Source organism: Cryphonectria parasitica (genome assembly GCF_011745365.1).
Source record: "Cryphonectria parasitica EP155 unplaced genomic scaffold M406scaffold_4, whole genome shotgun sequence".
Classification (NCBI taxonomy): Eukaryota; Fungi; Ascomycota; class Sordariomycetes; order Diaporthales; family Cryphonectriaceae; genus Cryphonectria; species Cryphonectria parasitica.
Genome location: NW_024468912.1, coordinates 2,285,008 through 2,304,542, shown reverse-complemented (window position 1 = coordinate 2,304,542; position 19,535 = coordinate 2,285,008). Strand labels below are relative to the sequence as shown.

General features: G+C 47.8%; 4 protein-coding genes across 4 annotated transcripts; 1 reads left to right on the top strand and 3 right to left on the bottom strand.

Moving 5' to 3' along the window:
- Positions 1–4,958: 4,958 nt before the first annotated feature.
- M406DRAFT_351223 (Rgp1-domain-containing protein) lies at positions 4,959–7,824 on the top strand (the record flags this gene model as incomplete). The annotated part of the gene is made up of 2 exons (XM_040922605.1): positions 4,959–5,388; positions 5,555–7,824. The coding sequence occupies 2 exons, from the start codon at positions 4,959–4,961 to the stop codon at positions 7,612–7,614; spliced, it is 2,490 nt and encodes an 829-aa protein (XP_040776867.1). The 3' UTR covers positions 7,615–7,824.
- Positions 7,825–8,231: 407 nt separating this feature from the next.
- On the bottom strand, positions 8,232–11,383 carry M406DRAFT_257325 (WD40 repeat-like protein; the record flags this gene model as incomplete). The annotated part of the gene is made up of 3 exons (XM_040917167.1): positions 8,232–10,478; positions 10,547–10,938; positions 10,972–11,383. 3 exons carry the CDS (start codon positions 11,381–11,383, stop codon positions 8,232–8,234), a joined length of 3,051 nt encoding a protein of 1,016 aa, XP_040776866.1.
- A 1,244-nt stretch (positions 11,384–12,627) lies between these two features.
- Positions 12,628–13,044, bottom strand: M406DRAFT_243234 (uncharacterized protein; the record flags this gene model as incomplete). The annotated part of the gene is made up of 1 exon (XM_040916202.1): positions 12,628–13,044. A coding segment is annotated over one exon (417 nt), but the record flags the coding sequence as incomplete, so codon positions are not given.
- Positions 13,045–15,126: 2,082 nt separating this feature from the next.
- M406DRAFT_322147 (uncharacterized protein) lies at positions 15,127–17,681 on the bottom strand. The gene is made up of 2 exons (XM_040919606.1): positions 16,040–17,681; positions 15,127–15,795 (listed from the first exon to the last, which is right to left on the bottom strand). Exon 1 carries the CDS (start codon positions 17,512–17,514, stop codon positions 16,699–16,701), a length of 816 nt encoding a protein of 271 aa, XP_040776864.1. The 5' UTR covers positions 17,515–17,681; the 3' UTR covers positions 15,127–15,795; positions 16,040–16,698.
- Positions 17,682–19,535: the final 1,854 nt, after the last annotated feature.

The window sequence follows — 19,535 nt, the reverse complement described above, 5'->3', positions numbered from 1 at the left end:
CTTATAGCAAGATCTTATGATTATATAAGCTGTATTTTAGCAATTCTGTATTCAATTCTTTCTAGAATAATTTCTTGAATTTGTAGTATTTTTATAATATACTTGCAAGTATTAGTTCTGATTTCTGTACTGTTTCTATTATTTGGAGGAATAGTAGATATTATTAAGCATATTTCTTTTTGCTTATTGTTTTTGGTAGCGTTTTTGAAAGCTTTAAGCATTCGCTCTAAGCTGAATTAACTGCTTGAAGGCCTGGTTTCGAGATTTTTCTCGTATGAACTCACAATTCACATTCTGAAGTCTTTCCTTATTGCTTCAAAGCAAACCAACTTACTGAGAATCTTGCTTTCATTGTTTTGTTAACCTATTAGCACTCTAGCATTATTTGAGTTTGCTTATTACTAGATTCTTCTCCTTGAATCGCTAGCTTAGCTAGTTTGGAAGTATATATAAAGTTATTTGAAGCTTTTTTTCTTAAGTATTCTCCAATAACTAACTTTCATTTTGTGCTATTAATTGCAACTATCTTTCTAAGTATAGCTTGTTTTCATAAGATCTAGCTAATAGTTCAATTAATTTGAGAATTATGCTTCTTAAGCTATAAAAGCTTTATAATCAGCTTATGCTATATTATATTCATAATATCAAAGGAAACTCTAATCATGTATTCTTAGATTAAGATAAGTAGATAATTAGTTTCCTTATTAATTACTTCTTAATTGTATACAATAGATTATTCTTTTATAGTGCTAAGAGTATATAGCTACTTCTTTCATTTTTATTATAGTTATACTTGATTGATGATATATAGAAATATAAAGTTTCTCTAAGCATTACTATTCAATAATATGCTATACTTATATTCTTGAATATATATATTAAGCTTAATATAAGCATAGTTTGCTTTAAAAGCTTTATATAAAAACTATTCTAATCTAATTATCTGCAATTCTCTTATAAGCAATTCTAGCCTTTTAAAATTATTAAGAATTACTTATTCTTCCTCTAAGCTTACTTCATTACTTCTTAAGCAAGCTTTTTAGCTTGCTTTTGCTTATATTATTATTATTTCTAATCTTTTTTCTGTTAATACTAGTTGCAGATTTTGTTATTAATATAAATTATATAAAGCATTATTCTATATTATTATTATTCTACTTTCTTATTTATATATTATCTGAAGTAGTTATTTAATAGCTTAATGTATATATTATTATACTATTTATTAAGAACTTCTTTAAAGCAAAGCTCTTATTTTTCAATAGCTTAAAGAATTTATTTTAATTCTCTAATAGAGAACTATTTATATTGTATCTTTTCCGAGAAATGTGCTCTGCAGCTATAATAAGTATAAGAGATTCATGCTAGCTTATAATATAGATTATGAAGTAAGCTAATTTAAGAATTCTTATCTTATTATACTTTAATATTTTGCAAGAGAATACAGATAAAGAGCTTCTCTAAGCCTATCCTATAGATAAGATATTCAATTCATATTGTTTCCTTATTTCATTCAATGCTGAAGGGAAATCTTTCTTTTCAAACTTCTGTAAAGCTGTTAAGTTTGCTATTTACGAAAAATTCTAATAAATCGCTAAATTGTTTGCTCTAGCTTAATTCTTCTATTGTTTGAGAGGTATTTTCAGTATTATCTAAGTATTTATATTAATAGCTAAAAGAGTACTATTTCTTATTCATATTCCTAGTTATAATACTTAATATAAATAATAAGAAATAATAAAGAGTATTATTGCTAAATTCTTTCTTTAATGCTTAGATGCTCTATTTAGTAATATTAAAGCAGTTCGAGTTGTTGCTGCTTATAGTTATACTAAGTATATACTCTTGCTCTTCTATTGCTATCTGCTTATAATACTTAGATTTTTGAAAGAATTATTCTAAGCTTTTCTTACTTGAGAGATATATTAAGTAGTTATTATTATAGCAGAATGTTCAGCTGAGATTTCCATAATTAATAGAGTTTAATACTTGTTCCAAGAAAATATTTTTGCTTAGTTAATTGAATTTCTATTGCTAAGCAATATTCATTTAGTATTCTTTCTAAACTAATTGCTATTTATTTCTTTAAAATTGATAGTAGTTGCATAATATATATCTCTATTTGTTGCAATTATAGTAAGTAATACTATTCTTTTTACTATACTGCTTATTAGCAGTATTGAATTCTATAAAATCAGCATATATAATACTGCTCTAAGCTATATTGCTATATTAACTGCTACTTTTATATTAGAATTTCTTGCTTATATTAGCTAGAAATCTTCAAATCTAGCTTTCTTTCTTCTTAGATTTCTTTACTTATTATTTATATAGTTGATTATTAATACAGATTGCTTAATTAAAAAATATTACAAAGTTTTCTAGCTAATTCTGCTTAAAGATTTTATTTTTAATATTATTCTTAAATCCCTTATAATAATATTTCATAAGATTCTTATTCTCTTATAAAAATCTTACTAAGAATTGCTTAAATCTAATTATATAAGCAGAAGCTGATTTAGTTTGCTTAAGATTTATAAGTTGCTAAGCTATAATATATTCTTTATTAGAATTACTAAAAATTTTCTTAAAAGCTTTCTTAAAGCTTGTAAAGAAATTAAATATATTCTTAATATTCTGAATATATATATTGGAATTATTCTAATACTTTAAATAGTTATATAGAAAAGATTTATATTAGATAAGAGTATTCTTTTCAAAACGAATTCTTATAAGAATAGTTTTCTTAGATTTCTTAGTAAACTAAATTGCATAATACAAAAAGTATGCTCTGCAGTAAGTAAGAAATTCATATAATATCTTTTGATTGCTATTATATATAGCAAGCTTATTTATCTTATATACTTTCTTAATATTACTAATAATTATAGAAATAAATTGCATCTGCTAAGCTTATTAAGCTAGCTAAGCTTGCTAGTTAGTAATAATAATGCTTTAAGCTTGCTATTAATTATACAGATTCTAAATATACTGAATAAGCTAATATATCTAATTAATCAATTCTTTCTAAGTAGAAGCATATAAGAACGAAAAGAATCTCTAAGAAGCTATTATATTCCATATTACTCAAGAAAGTAATACTGAACTATTCTTGAATAAGAGTTGTTAAAATGTAATAAGCATTGCAGTAATCCGAAGATTTCAAAGTATATAAGGAGTTTATGCTAATAAGAGCAGTACTAAGTATAAGCTTTAAATACAGAAATATAACTGCAATAATTATACAAGTATTTACTATTTTTGAAGCTATTAGAATAGAAGAGTAATTTAATATTTAGATTAATAACTGAAGAGTTATATATTTGATCTATTTAATAATAATAAGCATATAGTTATATATTCAGCTCTTTAGTATGAATTGCTGGAATTGCTAGCAAGTTTAGCGATTCAAGGTATAAGGCTTGCTGGGATTGCTAGCGAGTTTAGCGATTCAAGGTGTGAGGCTCGTTGGGATTGCTAGCAAGTCTAGCAATCCTTCCTCCTTTACAACCCTAACCCTGAGTTATGTAATCCTGCCTGGTATTCAGCATTGAGTTGTGATATCTGGTTTCTTTGTTAGCAGAGCTTATCCTGTAACCTGCATGTTAGATGAGTTATAACACTTAGATTAATAATTAAAAAACTATATTTTAATAATTTATCTAATGATAACGAATGTATTCTTATATATTTAGCTTTTTAATATAGCTTCGATAAATTGCTAGCAAGCTTAGTAATTCATAATATAAAGCTTGCTTGAATCTGTATGTTATGACTCATTCAACATGCAGGTTATGAACAGATTACAAGTAACAAGAACCAGATATTAAGAATCCAACATTCTAACTAAGCATTGATTATATAATCCAGGATTAGGATTATAATAGAGATAGATCACTGAATCATTAAATGATCTAGTAAGCTCGGATTATCTGAATTAGTAATAAGCTAAGATGAGCTACACTGAAAAGCTAAATATATAAAAACATATTCATTACCATTAGATAGATTCAATATATAGCTCTTCAGTTATCAATCTAAGTATCAGATTACTCTCTTACTCTGATAGCTCCAAAGGCAGTAAATACTTGCATAGTTATCTCAGTTGTATTTCCGTATTTAAGGCCTATACTTAGCACCGCTCTTGTTAACATAAACTCTTTGTATACTTTGGAATCTTCGGATTACTGCAGTGCTCATTACAATGTAGCAATTCTATCGATTTTATTTTCTTTATAATTCTAACTCTGAGTTATGTAATCCTGCTTGTTGTTCGATATTAAGTTGTAACACTTAGTTTCTTATTAATAAGAGCTTGTTTTATAATCTGTATATTGAATGAATTATAATAATACTGTTTTTATTAGCATAAATCTTTTTATATACTTTAGAATTTTCGAATACTGCAATGTATTATTATAAATTAATATTTTAACACCGCTCTTGTTAGTATAAACTCTTTGTATACTTTAGAATCTTCGAATATTGTAGTGTATTATTATATTTAAATAAATAAATAATTATAAAGTTTGTAATTTTTTTTAATATTTATAATATATTATAGAGTAATTTTTTATAACTTTTTATTATTTCTCATATTATATAAGATAGTATACTATTGTAACGAAAAAATTATGAGAATTAATTCTCTAGAGCTATATAGCTGATCTCGTTGCAGTTGAAAAAATGGTGTGCTTTCTGTGGTGCTTTCTCAGAGAGACAGCAAGGATTCCACTACAAGAGAATTATGTAACAAGCCCTTCCCAGCTGCATGCAACAACCACCCCAAGGCTCTAGACTACCTCGTGCACTCTGCACCATACCTATCCTATCCTGCCATCTCAAACCAACTCCATCTTGATTGTCATCATAACGAGACAGCAATGCTAACCCATATTGATGATCCTTCCACGACCACTCCTTCGTTCTGAAGGAGCTCCAGTGCAAGGGGAGACAATATGTCACCAGATTCTAGCAACATCCGAGTCTTTGTTCGCTGGGATGACGACTCAACCATATTCAGTGGTGAGGCAGTACAGTGCACCATCTGCTTCAAGAATATCGCGTCAGCTGGCCCCAACACAAGCAGCTCGACTCAGTCACAATTGAAGCCTCCTCCCAACCAGTATCGCACGACCAGCTCCCACCCTTCGAGCCGCCTCGCCCCCCCTCCTTCCACGCCTACATCCACTCCCGCCTCCCGCCGAGGTCATCGCCCAACTTCTTCCCTGACCATCTCGCCCTCAAACACCGCCAAAGGTCGCGCTGGGTCCATCCCCTGGGTCCCTCCCTCGCACCCTCCAGACTTTTCACAGCGCAACGGGAACGCCCACAGGCGATCTGTATCCATCGTGTCCATCGGCTCGGTCAGCTCGGTTGACAGCCATGGTACGAGCAATGCTGGGTCGACCGTCTCCCGCCCAGGCCGTGGCCATGGTCGCTCCGCGAGCTTGCAGATAGCGTCCCGCAGCCCGACCATGTCAGGCCCAAGATCTGGTTCGTCATAGCCTTTCCCGTGGCTGCAGTCTCTTTGCCTGGTGCTAACCTTCCGCAGCCACGCATCCGCAGCGACCTTTCCACTCACCTTCCTCGCCATTATACAATGCGTCTTACCCGCCGGACAAGGCGTCTCCCTTGCACCGGCCCCCGGGCGTCTCAACAGCCCCTACTACCCCGAACATCGACGGTCCTTCCTCTCCGAGAACCCCGGCTGCTGCATTATCCGAGTTCAAGTTCCCAATGGCTCCTTCCCCGCTCGCCGACGGGGCCGGTGCCTCGTCCAAAACCCTCGTCCAAGACGGTGCGAAACCGTCGTCCACCTCGCTTGGCGAGCCTGCCATCATACCAATGCGATCGAAAGATCCCATACCAATCATCAATGAGCAGATCACCACCCCTGTTGCCAGGGTTCTATCCACCACCAGTGTGGCTGGAACCCCGAGGAGCAGCGGGGAATTCTATTCTATGAGCAACAACTCTACCGAGACTCTCGTCTCTGAATATGCCATGCATCCGCCTATGAGGACACATGGTCGGCCGTCCCATCTACGACAGAGGTCCACTTTTTCACCACAGAAGGCGAAGCGCCCTGAAGCGCTCATGATGGGGTTTGCACAAGTACAGGGTTCCTTCACGTTGGACGGCTCACTTGTGAGCCTTGCACCGTTTGAAGAAGTGAAACGGAAGGCTGTTGTCGGTGGCCAAGGCGGCGGCGTTGTCGGCATAGAAACCTCCAAGAGGGAAAGCGGTTTTATGCGAGGCTTCGGCTGGGGCAGCTTCACCAATTCCATCGGGGAGCTACTGGGAGCTGGGGAGCTGAGTACTATCAAGGAGATGCGAGGAGTCGCAAGTTCCAAGTCGGTGCCTTTGCTGTCCACACCGCAATCTGTCCTCTTTGTGGATCTCACCCTGGCACCAGGGGAAAGCAAGGCCTTCGAATACACCTTTAGGCTGCCCAAGGGTCTACCGCCCACACACCGGGGGAAGGCCATGAAGATATCCTACAGCCTGATTGTTGGAACGCAACGTCCTGGAGGCGCAAAGGAGCAGCAGGTCAAATCGGTTGAGATCCCATTCAGGGTGCTTGGCAGCGTCAACAGCCATGGCGAGATACTCGGCCACGACTTGAAGTCTCCGTACATCATGCTGCGAGATCAAGCAAGCATACGAAGCATAGAAAAGAGAGGCAGCCTGTACGCGAACAGAAGGTCAAGTGATGCCAAGGCGGCGGACAAGAACGGCAAGGGCACAGAGACTAGGTCGTCGATGAACGATTTCCTCTCATACGCAGACGAACTAGTTCACAGCTCCCGTCTAGGACCAGGAGCAGGACTACTATCGCCGACTGCTACAACAAGCTCCAGAAGACTATCAGCTTTCGAAGAGGCAACCACAGCCAAGGAGGCCATTGACTTGGCAATCATAAGAAGCAATCTCACGACGGAGGGCCAACAAAGCGCGAACCGCTTTGAGATCGCCCGGAACGGCCGGCGCGTTGGCGTGGTGATGTTAGCACGGCCGGCATACCGCCTCGGTGAAGTTGTGACCATGGCTGTCGACTTTACTGGAGCAGAGATACCATGCTACGCAGTGCACGCGGCTCTCGAAACTTCCGAGAGGGTTGATCCCAGCCTGGCTATGCGATCTGAAGCAAGTATCCATCGCGCATCGCGCAAGGTGCACGTCTCCTCCTCCGAAGCTACTCTTTTCTCACGGCGCATGATATTTAGCCCTACCATTCCTGTCACGGCGACCCCAGAATTTGTCACAAGCGGCATCAGCTTAGAATGGAAGATCAGGCTGGAATTCGTGGTACCCTCTCAGGATGCCGAGGCACGCACTATAGAAGAGCAGCCAGAGGATGACGAATACAACGATGATGGCTCGGGCCAGGAGAGGCTCCTTATCCCAGAACCCAAGCAACAAACAGCTTCACATCCTCTTTTGGAGGAGATAGCTCGTGATGACCGAGGCGGTCTTGTCCTTGTGGCAGCAGAAAATCTCGTGTGTGAGAGCTTCGAGGTTGCTGTGCCGTTGAGGGTGTATGGTGCCGTGTGCAAGGGCCTGGAAAGACTAGAGAGGGATGAAGCACTCGAAGAGGGGCTTGTAGTATAGTGAAGTGGCAAACCGATCACTTAGGCCGTCATCAGCTGTAACCTTGACAGCACCTTGGAGATAGACGCATGTGCCAGATGTACAAATTCTCGAAGCGTTTTCGCCTCTCGAGCCAATGACTTGGCTTTCTCCTATTACTAGTAGTAAAAGAGTCGAGCAAGTCATAAAATACACGAGGCTGTGTTCCTCTGCAGTCTCTGCCGCAATTGCATCTCTTCAGTCCTATCTGACAGTATCCTCAAATGGTTTGGAAATAGGTAGCTGTAAATTGATGATTCTATTCGACAGTGGCTGTCCCTCGCACATGACTAACCCCGCCTTGTATATACGCCTGGGCACGATGGAAGTCCCTAAGCTGTTAGGCCGAGCAGACTACGCCCCGTCTCCAATAACCCCAGAGGTCGATCTTATCGTCTGCCTCAGTTTACTTTGCTGAAATTGAGCTGCAGGTGCGAGATACTCCAAGTGATGAACGTAGTAGATCATTGGCCAGCACTCCTCAGTGAGACCAAACGAATCTGAGGCCTCAGACTTGGCAAGAGGTTGTCGTGGCGCACGGGCATGTTGTATTAGGGTAGAAACACTGAACATGGTAGCTAAATGCAGACGTTGTCATGTCAACACGCAGTACGGGGCCGTTCCGGGTTTCTGTTTTTACCAGGTCCTAACAGGTTAGGAACATCTCTGGCTGCGAGACTGCCGTCGTCGTTGGTATAATCTCTCTCTTTGTTGAGCTCCATGGATTGCTGCGCATGACGAGTCGCCCGCTCGCTTATGGCGATGCTGGTCAGTTGCAGCTCGACCTCTACCTGGGCAAGCATATCGGACGTTACTGATTCCAGTGACGAGAGCTCCTTGCGGTAGGCTCGCAGCTGCCGGCAGACCTGCTCGGATGCTATCCCGAGGGAACCGGGTCCACACAATGAGCGAAGACTGATATTGCTGGATTTCTTCCGAGCTGCCTGCTGCGTATCAAAAGAACCTATCGCTGGCAGTGATGGTCTCCGAGTCAACGTAGCAGAGTTAGGGCCTCTGTTCACCCCGGAGTTGCCGTATCGGCTGGGTGTAGTTCTGCGAGAGGACGTCTGATCCGTCTTGGTTTTGCAAGGATCTCTGCAAGGTGGTGGCGGCGTTTCCACTAACGTAGATGACGAGAAGTCAGTCTTGGACTTTTTGCTGCGCAAATTTCTTGACGGAGAACGGCGTCCGTCACCAAGTGAAGATGAAAGCCGTGAAAAGCCTGCAAGTTCGGCCTTGGAGAGAACTCGTCTCAGAGGCGGATGATTAGTGCCCAAAAGACCGTCCTGCGCGGGTGATGGTGATCTACTTGTCGCGACAGGGGAGAGGTCTTGTAAATCTAAGTCGAAGACCATGATTGTTCCATCACATCCGACGCTGACTACTTTGGGCGTCGAGTCCCCATCATGCACTACAGCAACACCGCTGATGGATTCAGTGTGTCCCCATTCGCGATCCAACAAGGCGCCTGTCTTGCAATCGTAGATTCGCACCGACTTGTCAGTGTTCGACAGACCAATGAGCAGGGGTCGTTCTTTATTCTGAAGCGACTCAAGAACAAGGGAGTCGAGCACCACGGTATCTGTAGTCTCGTCTGCGCATCTGAACGCTTTGAGCGGCCGGCCACTGCCTATTTTCAGGTGATAGACGCATTTGTCTAGGCTGGATACAAGAAGTGATTGGTTTTCGTTGTCCAGGGCCATAGACGTTGGCGATGCCTTGAGGGTGATCGACCTGCACTGGACAGCCGCAAGCGTGCCTGGCTCTCCCGTTTTGGTGACGAGCTCGTGGGTCTGTATAGCACGATCCATTGAAGCGGTGATGATCTTATCATCTGGTGACAAGATCATATGAGTGACTCTTGCCGGAAATGCGAGGGTTTGCAAGAGGTTGAATGAGCCGTCAGAGATTCGATGAAAGAGCTGAACGGTCCGGTCGCGCCCGCTGGTTGCGACCAAGGATTTTGACGCGTCGTGGCGGACGGCGATATGGGTGATCTCAGACATGTGCGCCTTCGCTTTTAGAAGCAAATGGCCATCGGCACGATCTACTATTTGTAGGACGCCAACCCGGTCCCCCGCGGCAAAGACGTGGCCCTGTTCATCAGCCCCCACCACGCACATCTGATTCTGGAGTTCCATGTCCTCGCCAGTATAGACTTGATCCACGCACATGTCTAGACTCTCCTGGACGCTACCGTCCAGATCCCACAGGAGTACCCTGCCTGATCCAGACCATGTGAAGAAAACAGGGCTGGTTTCATCCGCCCTCTCCAGCGATTGAATGCCAAGCACGGGGTCATTTTGTCCAGGCAGCCGAACGCGGGCAGACGCCTCGAGAGTAACTTCCGGCAGGGTGTCCGCATCCCAGATATCGATATGTCGATCCCTGTCTACTGTCACGAGTTTGTCTTGGGCGAAAGCCATAGCAAGCACGACTGGGCCGCAGTGATTTCTGGTCGTACAAGTATCCGTGCCACTCAACACGTCGCCAACATCGATGCTCACTAGCTGGCCATCATTGCCTCCAGCCAACACAAATGGCCGCTCTACACTAGCGCGTAGGGCGCAAGATGTGACGTGGAAATCGATGCTGGTGACTTGGGCGAGTTTCATCTGACCGGCTGCGCCGTCGAGGAGGCAGACATTTCCACCGTCCGAGAACATCAGCGCCTTGTCCTCTTCTATAGCAACAGCACATGTGAAGCTAGCTTCTAGTAGAGATCCGAGAAGGACATTCCTCCCCGGGAGTGTTTTGGAAGGGTTCTGACGGTTGGGATCTGGGCCAGCATATTTTTTGGATGGTGATGGAGGCCGCTGTGTCCCATCGACCACTTTCCACACTTTCTGCCAACCACGAACGGTTAGTCAAGGGGCCGCTCAAAGCTGGGGAAAACCAATACAGAACAACATACCATATGCCGAAGTCCAAATGTGATAAGGTTACTGCCGAGCCAAATCATGCCTGCGACATACGAAGTACATCGATTCTGCTGGAAGAGGCTTGCCGAGCCCGTTCGAGGGTCAATCTTCCACACAAAGAGAAATCCGTCGTGGGTTGTTCCGAGAGACGCGAGCCACTTGCCGTCTTGAGACCACGCAACTGCCCTGACACCAAAAGCATGTTCGCTGATGGACACAAGGGGCCTTTGCAAAGAGGAGGAGGACGAGGACGAGGAGCTATTCTTCAGGCCGAAGACCAAAACCCTGGGCGCGTAGCCGGTCTCTCCAACGGCCAGGAACCTCGCGTCTTTGCTCAGGGACACACAGGTCGCGGCTTTGATCCGCTCACGGCTCGTCCAAGTCCCTGACGAGCTAGAAGTGCTGGGGTCAGGCAGACTAGGACCGAGACCGAGACCGAGACCAAGACCAGACGGCGAGTCTCGAGTCGACCTCGGAGGGCGTTTTCTCGCGCCACTCCCCTTTGGCGTAGTGTTGAGGCTGGGTGACGCTTGTGGGATAGGTGCGGTTGCAAAGACAGGGACGGCTGTAGGACGAGCGCGGTAGAATGCCTGGGAAGGCTGTCCGCTGCCTTGGACGTCAATGACGACGACAGCTCCTCCAGCAACATAGGCAAAGCTGCTGCCAGACGAATCAAAGGCAGTAGGCGAGGGACAGGTGTTTCCAATGATGCGCTTCAGGACCAGACATGACTGATGGGGGCGATTTCGACTTGGAGACTTTGACGGGGCAGGGAACAGCTGAGGAGTGGACGGCATTGGCTTCAGGCGTCTCGAGGGAGTAGACGCCATCCTGAGTGAGCCTCTTGTATATTCTTTATACCGCCGACAGTCCGGGTTCTTTGGGGGTGGGTGGGAAGAGCCGGGGTGGGGGCTGCCTCTCTTTGGATGCCTTGACAACGGGACCTCAAGCTATGGCGGTAGGAACATCCTGAAGCTTTAGGAGGCTGCCAACGACGAGGTGGAGGAGAGAAAGGAAAAGGGACCAAGATGCCTGAGCAGGAAGGCACCAGCCCCGGACCAACGGTTGAGGAAGGCCGGGAGGAGAGCTTCTACTGCGGCCAGTCAGCCGAATCTTCTCCGAAAGGGGGCCACAATCTGGGAAGGGGTCATTCATACAATTCTCAACAGGTCAGTCAAGAGGGTAAGAACGACTCCCACGGCATACTTATCACCAGCAGGAAGGAAACTTCATGAAACGGGCTCAAAAGGTTCACAAGGGCTCTTTCTGCATGCTTGACTCCACTGCTGCAGCAGGGAGGACGAACCTAGGCTCTGCAGATGGAGGCGAACAAGTCACTGGGTGACACACTTGGTTGCTGCTGGCACTGCAGACCATGACACAAAGAGAGGAGGGGGTCCCAGATGAGAGTGGCGTTATTAAAGAATGGTAGAGAATGATCTTCACACCTCCCTTCGTGGTCGAGTCTGATCAAATCTCAGCATCACTTCATGAAAGGGAGAAAAAACGTCCGTGCCAGTCATTTTTTTTTGGACTCAATATCAAATCACGAACACGGAGGGCAATCACTTAATCAAACCATTCACTGCGGCAGGGATTTATTTCTTTAGTAGGCTCAGCCCCTGGTCCGTGGTCATTAGCCCCATCGTCTTAGACTGGGAAAACCAAATAAAAACAAGGTAGCCATTTTGGCACTCTCCGGATTGTCTCGCAGCCCAAAATGTCTGGGGAATGGAGGTGACATGAAGATATGATAAGGTGGAGAACAAGTAACTCGATCTATCTAGGATGATGATTTTGGCATTATCGAGCCCAGAAAACATAATCCATCACAACAACGTCGGTTTATCATGTCAGGATCCTCAGGCGACTACAGCAGGAAACTGACGAGAAGCGACGAGGGGCCGCTGTATTAGAAGGGGGTGAATCTTTCCCAAACACCTAATAACTTGCAGACGATGTGTTTCGCGCAATGCTACGGCATTCACATCAGATTCTTGGCCAGCCTGCGTTGCGCCTTCAACCGTCGTTGTTTCTCCAAGTCGACCTCGGCCTCCTCGCCATCATACACCGTATCCTCTCCTGAGTAGTCTCTGTCCGACGTGCGAGGTTCACGATCCCAGGACTTCAGGCCACCCCAGGGCCTGAGGGCAATGCCTGCATCGCGCCACTTCTTGGGTGGCTTCTTGCCGAGCGCCGCGTATCTGTCCCAGACGGCCACGCCGCGGTTGTACCATCGGCGCTGGCGGTCCTCCTCCTCCTCCGCACTGGGCTCCCATTTGGCTCTCAGGATCCGGCGGATGGCCTCGGGAGAGACCTCAAATTTATTCGCCAACGTTTCCGTCGTGTACATGTCTGGGAACTGCTGGTGCAGAGCTCGGATACCACTGAGCGCATCTGGGGACAGCTTCTTGCGCGGCGCCCAGCCTTCTGGGAACTTTTTCTTGAGAGCGTCCTTCTGTATGGCCCAGAGCGGCCTGTCCTGGAGTCGTTGTTTTTCGCGTTCTGCCTTCTCCTGCTGCCTCTCATTGTATCTGTCCATCCTAGATTGCTCCCTTTCCCTCTTCGTGTCGAGCCGTTGCTTCTCCTTTCGATCCTCTACCAACCGTGCCTCCTCGTCGAGGGAGAAGACAGGATCTTGGATTAATGGGTCTTGGACGGGAGAACTTCGCGTGCTGTCGGGCGATCGTGGTTGCATCTCTGTGGTGGATGTGGCTGGGCCAGCAGTCGCGCTTGAAGGCCGAACGAGCTTCGCATATCTGACCCTCGGCTTCCTTGTGGCCTTGGAGGGGGTGTCGATTTTGAACAGTGTATCCTCATCTGGACTTATGTAGGGGTCCAATTTCTGTTCCTCATGGCGAGCCTCTGACGGTACATCCGCTGAGACAGAGTCATCAACTGCATCAGATGTCGTATTGTCAGGCCCTGAGGCCGTGCGCAATGTCCTGACCCCAGACGGCAACCCAGCAGTTAGACTCCTCGTGGTGGTGGTGCGAGTTAAGGCCACGCCACGGGCCGCCTGCCGTGGTAGTCTCGCAAGCCTCTCATTTGGAATATGGATTTGGGCAACAATTTGTACAAATACCCATAATGTATGGGAGCGACAGGAGCAAGCTGTTGCCATTGTCGTGCGCATCGAGTCGCTGGAAGGTCTGGCCGGTGTTGTGGTTGTATTTGCTGAGGCTGCTCGGATTGTATCAGGAAAAAAATTCCCAGGCTAAAGCGCGACCCCCCGGCCCGCGGCCCGCCACCCCAATTAGTACCATGCCAGCACATACTAAAATGAACAGGGGGCGCTGCGGCGGCGCACAGCTTTCATGGAGCCGCAGCGCCACCCCATTACTGCAGTGCAGTGACGAAGTTATTGTAGCATGTAGTTCTAGTACAGTACGTTGCTGAGTAACAAGCAATACCTATGCGTTATGCTTCAGTAGTTCGCACTTCACCTGCGACCGTCTACACCCAACACCAGCTCGCAAACTGCCTGCATTCATTCACACGCACTGAACTGACATTTTCTCTCCTTGCATTCCTGGTATATGAAGAATCAACCTGGATGCCATGTTCCCATCGGAATGGGCATCCTTTTGCTCTTGATTGTATTTCTTCATCTCCGTCTGCATGTATGATGCAACGCTTCGAGGGCCTGGGTGTGAGGAGGGGGGGTTGGTTCGTTGCCACTCTAGTCAGTGGGCTACCATAGCCCGTCTCTCAAGCCAAGCATATTGGGGGGGGGGGGTGTAGAGTTCGGCCATACACTGCTGCAAGACGGATGCATCGAAAACGTTTGGAGAGTTAGGGTCAATTACGTGACTTGGAGTGAAGTAGGGCTCCTAGAATTGCCTTCACCTTCGTATATCGTCTTGCCACCTCACTTATACACCTCACCCAAACCCCTCTTCCCATCTATTTTTGCGGTTATTTGATTTTCTTCGTCTCTTTTTCTCTTCGTTGTGCTCGACCTCGTGGCCCAGTCTGCCGCTAAGAGTTTTGATGTCATACAATCTGCGCGGCCTCGTGCTCTACATGCTCACCCTTTCCTCAGGAAATAAAGAAGAAAGAAGTCATCGTCATCATGTTTTTCTTGAAGGACAGGCCGTGTCATATGCGGACAGTTTGGGGCCACACGTTCGAGTGGACGACAGAGCACCAAACAAAAGACCAGATGCGACCTCTGACGTTCACCTATGATGTCCTGGCATCAGACTGCTTGGATCGGCTGGACGAACGCAGCCTGCTATCGACCAAGTTTCCCTTCCGAGGCATGAAAGAGGGCAGCTTGGGTGTTCCACCGAACGATAGCAGCAGGGTGGCACATCCACGTCGTGATCTATACACCCTCCTCGAGCAGCACCACGCCTCTGACGCCAAGCTCGAGGAACTGTGGACACAAGTCCACACCGTGCCGCCCTGGGTCGACTGGGAACAGATCAGGCGCGGGCAGGATGTCTTGTACCGGTACGGCGGGCCCTCCGTTGTATCTCTCACATTCCAGTCCCTTGTCGGCGGCATGGCTGGTTGGCGTGTTGTCGAGACCCTTGCGCGCACCGGGGGCTTTGGAGTCAAGGTGGCCAAGCACCGTCTTCTCGAAACCTTCCAGCATATCCTCCAGGTTACCAAGGACCTGGACAGCGTCCGACCCGGTGGTGACGGCTTCGTGAGCTCAATTAGGGTCCGCCTGCTCCATGCAAGTGTAAGGCGGAGGATCATGTCCCTGGCCAGGAAGAAGCCCGGCTACTTCGATGTCGCGGAATGGGGCGTACCTCTCAACGACCTGGACTGTATCGGCACCGTACTCAGCTTCTCAGCGGCGCTGATCTGGCTGGGGCTGCCCAGACAGGGCATCTACCTGCGTGAACAAGAGATCGTCGACTATCACGCCCTGTGGCGGTGGGTAGGGTATCTTCTCGGGACGCCGACAGACCCGTGGCTGGCCGACTGGCAGCAGTCCAAGGTCATGCTTGAAAACCTGATCGTGGCGGAGTTAGTGCCAAGCGAAACCTCCAGGGTACTCGCCAACAATGTCCTTACCGGGCTGAGCTGTCAGCCGCCGACTTACGCCAGTCGGGATTTCTTATGCGCCGAGGCACACTGGTTGAATGGGACCGAGCTGTCGCTTGCCTTGGGAATCCCGGAGCCGAGACAATGGCACAAGGCCTTGGTGGCGGCCCAGTGTTTATATTTCATGTGCACCTGTTACCTGTACAGGACAGTTCCGTCCTGGGACAGACAGAGGATCGAGGTACGTTTTGCGCAGATGGTTCGTTGGTCCTGTTGTACGAGGCCGCGAGCCGTTTATTTTTGTCATTCTACAAGTCAGGCACCACTGTCCTCCCTGCCTACAATAGACTTCTCCCCCGCCCCCAACCCAAAAAAAAGTGATATCTGTTGTGTCATTCCAATCCTATCCCTAGGCGATAATTGCCTCGGGGCCGGAATTGAAAATCAAGCTGATGGCGGGATCCTCACACACAAACGCACTGTAGCGCGTACGCAAATTGTTCTACAGGATGACGGTCCAAGACAAGACAGTAGGACTGGGTCAGGAGAACATCTTTGATTTCAAGTTCGTGCCGCAATTAGATCTGACCACCTCGCCGGGCGGGTCTGAGGATCTGGGGCCAGGCAAGCGAATCAACTCCTCTGAGCACACCAATTTGTCGGCGTTGGTGCTTATGGCTCTTCTGGCGGGACTGGTAGTGTGGCTAGGAGCTCGATACGCTGCTAGGTTTTGACACTTTGTAGTGATGATGTTGGAATAGGCAGGGCCGGCGATTTGTGTGTGCGCATGCAGATAAGATTCTTGCTGCTGCGTTTCTTCATCTCAAATTTGAACATTTGCGGCTTGCTATAGACAATTTTGTGCTGCATCAAGCTATTGTACAGCAGCGGCCCTTTCCCGCTGCATGCTCACACCCTCTGTGAGCAACGCCCATGTTTATACTCCCATAAAACTCGTACCGTTGCTTACCAAAGCCATCACACAGGCTGTGAGCCAGTATTGTCAGTGGCCAGATGCTAGAAATATAATCTTGTGACCGCGATGCATTTGCTCGTGTAACCTTAACGCCCTCGCAAAACAACCACCTAGAAAAACAAGAAAAGAAAAGGGAAAAAACAAGAATCTGTATGTTCCTGTGTTGGCTCAGGCACCATCCATCATAAGCTCCACAGGCGGGCGGGATGTGTGCGCCATGATAGGGCGAGGCTCGACGTCCATAGGACTCACGACCTCCTCAGCGGCCTCGGTCATGTCATCGACCATGACGCAGGGCAGGTTTGGCGAGCCGCCATGTTCCTCGGGATGGAAAATCAGGGTCGAGCTCCGGCTTCTCGTCGTCCTCGAGCTGAAGCCACCAGGACTCTTCCCCTCGACGGGACTGATAGGTGATTCCGCCACGTCCATGCTGTTGGGCGCCGCGCTGTGACGTAACTTTGCCAGAGCCTCGGCCAGGTCTTCGGCATGGACCTCCTTGTTCGGGGCCCCCTCGAGGCGCTGCTCCCAGTCGTGGGGAGGCGAAGGTGGAGGTGAGATGAAGAACAGCTTGCCGGCATCGGGCAGTGACAGGTGCGTATCCTTGGGCGAGGTACTGACGGGCGTGGGCTGGCCGAAGTAGACACGGCAGCGCTCACCCATGATGGCCTCACCATCCCAGATAGAGCGCACGGCTATGGCGTCGGACTCGGAGTAAAAAGATACCAGGATACGACGGAAGGACTTCAAGGGTGCCCAAGTGTGAATCGAGGCGGTCTTGGAGATGAGGTCCCGAATGGTCTGCAGGTTGTCGGGACGGAAGACAGAGAGATCTTGCAGGTTTGTGATGAGGAGGGTGTTGGAAGGAGGGGTGGGCTGTTGCAATGGCGGTATGTTGGACAAGTCGAGGCTGAGGGATGCCCTGGAGGACTTGCTGGAAGCGCGCGACGGCGGCTGCGGCCTCGCATCTGGAAATGTCGCAGCCATTTTTGTATGGAGCTGAGGGCGAACACGCGAAGGTTGTTGCCGTGAAAGACAGGCAATCGATTCGTCTTCTCTTGTGGTTTCTGTCTTTGTATTTGTTTGGGCGAGGATGTGCGAGAGAATTTGGTGGATGGACGATAAAACGTGACAGTTGCCGAGTAGGAGAACGGATGATGGTTGTTATATGGTTTGCAAGTCGGATTTGCCGTTCGTGTTGAGCGGCGGTGGTTGGCGTGGATAGTAGGGATGCACTCGGATGGTTTGGAATTGTGGCTGTGCCTGAAGATGGATGATTTGCCTCGACCGCTGCCGGGACCGGGATAAGTGCTGCGTAACGGCGCCAAGTGAGGTGGACCGTAGTGAGGACTTGGCCCGTGTCAGGACTAGAAGGAGGAGGCAAATAGCAGCGAATAGTAGGCCTATGGTGCTGTAGCCACTGTAGTAAGTAAGTAATCGCCTGGCTGGCAGTGGCTGGGTAGGACGTGCTGCAGGGGGACCGGCAGGGTATCTTCCCCCATCAGAGTCCCTCCCTCACTTCATGCTTGGCAAAGGCTCAGCCTTTCAACAAAAGAGGCCGCTCGGCCCTGAGCGAATCTGTGCATAGTGATCGTCACGTTTTGAGCTGCATCCTCACCTGCCGTCAATCAGCATCACTGACAAGGACATACAGGCGGTGGAGATGGCACGAGGAGGGCGGTGATGCTTGCTGGGCCAAAATCATGCTCGTCAGCTGTTTCATCTGAGAACACAAGACAAGTACGCGCGCCTGCTGGCGACTAGAGTGAACCCCCCCCCCCCCGGTGGACCTGTCAAGCGCCCCGCAGCCACCGCGCGACCCCATGACCCACTGACTAGAGGCCACTAACAGCAGTAGCACAGAGCACGCGGAATTCGCTATACGGGACCTCTACTTCCACAGTGCAAGCACTGGCACGCTCAGCAGGCTTGAACAGGGGCTGAGCACCTAAGAAGCAAAGCCAGTCCAGTGGTACGTGTCGCCTTCCGTTGCCACCACCGGATAATACCACGGCTTGCACACAATCAGCCACGCTGGTAATTTCGAGACGATTCAGGCAGCGCAAGGAGCCGTCGATAGTGATCACTGTATCCGGTCGCGCACCGCCGACCTGCATACTCCTCATAGTGCTCCTCCTCCGCAGAATATGTCCGGGAGAGGGAGAAAGGGTTTTGCTCGGGTAAGGAGCGGAGCGAGAAGGCCTCCTAGTTCGACTCCAAGCGAGTGTGGCCAAAATGACCCAAAGTCTGGATTGATCTAGACGAGGTGGCTGTGTCGTCTGGCCTGGAGCAGCGTACACGATCCCAGGTTTTTCATAACTACTGCATATTGCACAGCACCGCGTACTCGTTAATTTACCAAGAATGCGGCCTCCCTTTACGTTGCCCAAGCATGCCATGACGATCCAAGGGCAGTGCCGATAAGGCGTCGCGGCCTTTCTTTCCCCCATGGCTCGCGTACTTACAATGTTATGAAGCACCGACCCACTCCACGAAACGAGCCACAGATGAGAGACTCGGCAGCCATTCGTACCCGGCCACTCAAGACAGCTCAGCCTTCTCACCACACCTGAGATTGAAACGGCTGAGTTGTTGCTGGGTGGCCCGCCAGGCATCTGCAGTGCGAGGCCTTGGACTATGGCTTTCATCTGATTTTTGTTGTTGTTTCCGACGAGGCGAGCATTCTTTTTCCGCTCAGGCTCTGCCACGATAACCTGTCGTCGTCGTTGTCCTGATCCGTTGAGCAGCTTCCTGCGCTTCAAGCTATGCTGCCGAGGTCCCGGAGCAAGCTGTTCGAGTATCAAGAGAAGAGAAGTCCCGGGATACGGAGATCAGACCAAACGTGGCTCAAACTTGTACTCACATGTTTCGAAATTCTCTATTGATCGCGCAACTCTGAGCTCTCGAACAAACTGGATCGAGGGCTCCATAAGTAGGGGACTCTTGGCATCATCAACGCCTCAATCCGGCGCCTGGACCACATCTCGACGTGCCTCCACGCGAATCCC

Coding starts and splice junctions, on each gene's coding strand:
- M406DRAFT_322147 (XM_040919606.1), bottom strand. CDS start 17,514: ATGGCTGCGACATTTCCAGATGCGAGGCCGCAGCCGCCGTCGCGCGCT.